The sequence below is a fragment of the Lethenteron reissneri genome, chromosome 69, assembly GCF_015708825.2.
Source record: "Lethenteron reissneri isolate LAM-NWPU_2019-01 chromosome 69, ASM1570882v1, whole genome shotgun sequence".
NCBI classification, from domain to species: domain Eukaryota; kingdom Metazoa; phylum Chordata; class Hyperoartia; order Petromyzontiformes; family Petromyzontidae; genus Lethenteron; species Lethenteron reissneri.
In genome coordinates this window covers 4,452,943-4,458,942 of record NC_083847.1, presented here as the reverse complement: position 1 = coordinate 4,458,942, position 6,000 = coordinate 4,452,943, and the positions used below count along the sequence as shown (strand labels likewise).

At 52.0% G+C, this 6,000-nt stretch overlaps 1 protein-coding gene across 1 annotated transcript in view; it reads left to right on the top strand.

Annotated features, from left to right (window-relative positions):
- The first annotated feature begins 617 nt into the window (after positions 1-617).
- LOC133360643 (zinc finger protein 616-like) overlaps positions 618-6,000 on the top strand; it is a 29,191-nt gene continuing 23,808 nt past the window's right edge. The window contains exon 1 of the mRNA XM_061579439.1: positions 618-732. Within this exon, the coding sequence (XP_061435423.1) occupies positions 727-732 (6 nt within the window). The 5' untranslated portion in view covers positions 618-726. The remainder of the gene's footprint in view (positions 733-6,000) is intronic.

Here is a 6,000-nt window from a genome sequence, read left to right as displayed (position 1 = left end):
TAGACTCAACACTGCACCATAAACTCAACACTGCACCATAGACTCAACACTGCACCATAAACTCAACACTGCCCATAGACTCAAAACTGCCCATAGACTAGCACTGCGCCATAGACTCAACACTGCACCATAGACTAACACTGCACCATAGACTCAATACTGCACCATAGACTCAACACTGCACCATAGACTCAACACTGCACCATAAACTCAACACTGCACCATAGACTCAGCACTGCACCATAGACTCAACACTACACCATAGACTCAACATTGCACCATAGACTCAATACTGCACCATAGACTCAACACTGCACCATAGACTCAACACTGCACCATAAACTCAACACTGCACCATAGACTAACACTGCCCATAGACTGAACAATAAGGCACGTCCTACTTGATCGTTAAACCTTGTGGCTTGCTCTTTAGCATACCAGTGTGCAGTGCGTTTGTTCTCTTGACAGCTTTAGTCATCCAGCTGTGTCGGGTGGAGGAGGGCATACGACACACACTGGCATTGTAAATCGTAACATTGCTGGCGAGTGTCTACTCGTTAATTTCACCGTGTCTGTATTTTGTTACATTTTCAGCTCCGGATTTAAAGATCGTTAAGGTTGAAGGAGCCAGCGAGAGGCAGCCGGAGGAGACGGTCGATTCCCGTGGGCGTGCGGACGCTCCAGACCAGAACTTCATCGAGGTGGAGTTATCAGAGGGGGACACGGATGAAGGTGAGTCCTCCTTTCTTCAATCCTTTTCCCCATTCCGATGACGTCCGACAAGTTGCAGGATGGTGGGTGGGTGGTGTCTTGTTCGTCACCGAAAGCGCCTCGGCGTTAATTTTATTTAGAGACGTGTCGTAGTCGCGCCGTTGTTTTTATAAAGACGGAGGAATAAGACAATCGCGGTAATTACAAATATAGTCGTAGGCTATACTTCAATCTGTCTTGAAAACTCACCTCTTTAAAATAGCCTTTACCAGTCACCTAGTTCTGGCCGTTTACCCAGCTGGTTCTGAGTGGGTGGGTGAGTGAGTGAGTGGATGGATGAATGAGTGGATGAGTGAGCAGGTGAGCGAACGAATGGGTGGGTGAGTGAATGAAGAGGTGAGTGTGTGAAATGGACATCGCATTAGTTTTACAGTCCAATAGTTTAACTAATCATCCATCGGTTAACTGTACTGACGCCTTTTTCCATCCTTTACAAACGCACTCGCGTACGCAGCGGACGAAGCAAAAGCAGCGGGACTCCCGTGCGAGGAGTGCGGGAAGGGCAGGCGCTACGAAACTAGGACGGACAGAGCCAAACACAGCACGAGCAGCACCAACAACAACAACAACAGCAACGACAACAACAGCAGCAACAGTGAGACCCCATTAGCTTGCGCTCGGTGCGCGAAGGCGCAGCCAGCACGCCGGAAGACCGCGACCGCCGGCAGGAGGCACAGGTGCAAGCGGTGTGGCAGCCGGTTCCCGACGCGCTACGCCCTCAGCAAGCACTCGGTGACGCACACGGGCGAGTGGCCGCACGCCTGCTCTGAGTGCGGCAAGGGCTTCGCGCAGCGCTTGGACCTGGCCAAGCACTCGCTCAAGCACACGGGCGAGAGACCGCACGCCTGCTCCGAGTGCGGCAAGCGCTTCACCCGGCGCGAGTACCTGAGGGACCACCTCGCCTGGCACGCTGGCGACCTGCCGCACGCGTGCGACGGGTGCGGCCGGCGGTTCGCGCGCGCCTCACAGCTGAGCGCCCACGCCGCCTCGGCGGCGCACGCGGGAGAGAAGCCGCACGCCTGTGGCGAGTGCGGCGGGCGGTTCACGCGGCGGGCGCAGCTGAAGCTGCACACGGCCTCGGCGCACGCGGGCGAGAGGCCGCACGCTTGCGACGAGTGCGGGAGGCGGTTCGCGCGTCGCGAGCGCCTTAGGATGCACCGCGCGGCGCACGCGGGAAAGTGGGCGCACGCGTGCGCCGAGTGCGGGAAGGGCTTCGCGCAGCGGTGCCAGCTGAACGCGCACGCCGTGTTGCACACGGGCCGGAAGCCGCACGTGTGCGGGGAGTGTGGAAAGGGGTTCTCGCTGCCCTCGTACCTTAAGAGGCACTCCGTGACGCACTCGGCGGCAAGAGCCTCCAATCGCAGCTTCGTCGCTGTTGCCGCGAGCATCAGTGAATGCGTTCTCTATGTAGTTCCAAACTAAGGGGGGGGGGGGGATGGCGTTTGCATGTACATGTGTGTCTTTGTGTGGAGTGGCACTTTTGAACGAATGAAGAGGGTGTGGGAGCATGGCGGTGAGGTGTGGGAAGCTGTAAGTCCCAGGCTACTTGTGGGCTCGCCTCCCCATCAACAAGAGGCGAGAAATGGTGGTGGTTGCTTATGCCCCAACCGAAGATGAATACCAGTGGAGGGATGCAGACAAGGCCGATGTGTCGGACACATTCTACAACCTCCTGTTCCAGGTGCTAGCTAAAGTGGCCCCTCGGGTTAGAGTGATCAGAAGGCATGGGAAAGATCAACTCAAGAATAATTGTAGGAGGTTGTTAGACTTCTGTGCAATCCATGGGCTTGTAATTACCAACACCCTGTTCCGCCATTAGCACATCCACATAACATCAAGGATTCATGCTGGGTCCAAGCAAGAACATCTCCTGGACTATATAATTATGGACCAGCAGATGCGAGCCCATGTCCTTGACACCAGGACGTACCGTGGAGTTGATCTGCCCACCAACTATCGGCTTTTCATCTGCAAGATGTGCCTGCCATTCCTCCACTCTGGGAGTGGGTGTCCATCTAGGACCCCATTCAAACCCACAGCGGCCTGGTTTCAACCGAGGATAGTTGCTAGCAGAAATTCAAACATCGCTTGCAACTGGGGCTGGCATTGCCCCCCCCCCCATCTCCTTCTGATGCTGAGAGGAAATGGGTGAGGTTCAGGACTGTGGCTCATGTAGCTGCAATAGCTGCATTGGGTATGCAGTCCAGACCTTTTCAGAGACCTTGGCTGAAGGAGGTTTTCCGGCTGGTTGAGAGAAAATGAGAAGCCCACTAAACTAAACACAAAAAGTGGTGCTAAAAAAATGAGATTTCAATTTAATATTGTGTTTTGGTGTATGGTAGTGTATCGTAGTGCAGTGTATAGTATATTTTATATTGTGTATAGTGTAGTGTGTATTGTAGTGCATAGTCTGTATGTTGAACTTGTTTTGCATCATACGTGATAATCAGAGGTGGCGAGAGAACAACAACCCGAAGACAAAAAGCAGCTCTAAAGAAATTAGTTTGAAATCTCGTTCATTTTAAAGTGAATATGTAGCCGGTCCGCTCTGTCTCCTCTCCTCCCGTGGATCGTTACGAACCCCCTCGTTACGATCCACGAGGGGGACAGGTCAACTAAATTGACAACAACAAGAATAAAGTTCTGAGACGATGACGACACTCTCTGCGTTGTTTGTCTGTCCTCCTGGGGAAGTCGAGTGACTCCACAACGGATTGGGCACCGGAAGTTCGTGAAACAAACGGCAACGGCGCTTCGGAAACACGTTCTCTCGTGCGAGGAGCGTCCACGTGACCGCAACGTCACCAGACACAGCCCCTCCCACATCAGCCAGGACGTCACATTTGAATTGTGGGGGGGGGAGGTGCCCTGTACTCTGAATAGTCTACGCACTGATGTGTGTGCCCCATACTCTGAATAGTCTACGCACTGATTGGTATGCCCTATACTCTGAATAGTCTACGCACTGATTGGTATGCCCCGTACTCTGAATAGTCTACGCACTGATTGGTATGCCCCGTACTCTGAATAGTCTACGCACTGATGGGTGTGCCCCGTACTCTGAATAGTCTACGCACTGATGTGTGTGTCCCATAGTCTGAATAGTCTACGCACTGATGGGTGCGTGCCCCGTACTCTGAATAGTCTACGCACTGATTGGTGTGCCCCGTACTCTGAATAGTCTACGCACTGATGTGTGTGTGCCCCGTACTCTGAATAGTCTACGCACTGATGTGTGTGTGCCCTGTACTCTGAATAGTCTACGCACTGATGTGTGTGCCCCGTACTCTGAATAGTCTACGCACTGATGGGTGTGCCCCGTACTCTGAATAGTCTACGCACTGATGGGTGTGTGCCCCGTACTCTGAATAGTCTACGTACTGATGTGTGTGCCCCGTACTCTGAATAGTCTACGCACTGATGGGTGTGCCCCGTACTCTGAATAGTCTACGCACTGATGGATGTGCCCCGTACTCTGAATAGTCTACGCACTGATGGGTGTGCCCCGTACTCTGAATAGTCTACGCACTGATGGGTGTGCCCTGTACTCTGAATAGTCTACGCACTGATGGATGTGTGCCCCGTACTCTGAATAGTCTACGCACTGATGTGTGTGCCCCGTACTCTGAATAGTCTACGCACTAATGGGTGTGCCCCGTACTCTGAATAGTCTACGCACTGATGGCTGTGCCCCGTACTCTGAATAGGCTACGCACTGATGGATGTGTGCCCCGTACTCTGAATAGTCTACGCACTAATCTTGATTTGAAGCTTTCGTGACTGCAGCAATCCATACTTTGGTTCTTTCGGTAAAGTCACGTAGGTAGAAGAAAAAGTTATAAAAGAAAACACGACGTTTCGGTCGCAACACAAGTGTCCAGATGAGGATGCCATCCTGTTGGGCTGCATCTTGTCGCTTGCTGGGAGTTTAATGGGGCGGAGGTCGCCAGAGACTTGAAGAGACAAGAGGGACAGAGACACAGACACGGAGACACACAGAGACAGAGAGACACACACAGAGACACACACAGAGAGACGCAGAGAGAGACACACACAGACACACATACACAGACACAGATACAGAGAGACACACACAGAGATACACACACAGAGACAGAGAGACGCGGTGAGACACACAGAGAGAGACACACAGAGAGACACACAGACACAGAGATACACAGACACACAGAGAGACACAGACACACGGAGACAGAGAGACACACACAGAGACACACACAGAGACAGAGAGACGCGGTGAGACACACAGAGACAGAGAGACACACAGAGAGACACACAGACACAGAGATACACAGACACACAGAGAGAGACACACACACAGAGACACAGAGAGACACACACAGAGAGACGCGGTGAGTGTCCAACTCGCAGAGTCAACTCGAGGTGAGTTTTTCGAACCCGCACTAAGACCAGCGTGGTGAAGTATGGTCAAATACCCCCCCCCCCACTCCCCCAGTGCCTTGCACAGCGTGGTGAAGTATGGTCAAATACCCCCCCCCACTCCCCCAGTGCCTTGCACAGCGTGGTGAAGTATGGTCAAATACCCCCCCCCACTCCCCCAGTGCCTTGCACAGCGTGGTGAAGTATGGTCAAATACCCCCCCCCCATCCCCCAGTGCCTTGCACAGCGTGGTGAAGTATGGTCAAATACCCCCCCACTCCATCCCCCAGTGCCTTGCACAGCGTGGTGAAGTATGGTCAAATACCCCCCCCCCCATCCCCCAGTGCCTTGCACAGCGTGGTGAAGTATGGTCAAATACCCCCCCACTCCATCCCCCAGTGCCTTGCACAGCGTGGAGTTGGAGGCATTCATCCAGCAGTGGATTTGCAAACGGCACCGCTCTGTGTACACGGTCCAGATGTCTCGTGGCCACCAACAACTTAATTCTAGATTTGAAGCTTTCGTGACTGCAAGGATTCATATTCTTAGGTTTTTTCGGTAAAGTCACCATGTAGGTAAAACATCAAAATTAATAAAAACATCAAAATTAATTTTGATGTTTTACCTACGTGACTTTACCGATAAAACCTAAGAATATCAACAAATTAATAAAAACATCAAAATTAATTTTGATGTTTTACCTACGTGACTTTACCGAAAAAACCTAAGAATATCAACAAATTAAATAAAACCCACGACCATTGGTTTACCTCCCACCCCATTTGCGTGTTCATTTCCGTTTTAAATATAAACCTTTGATTTTAAAAACAT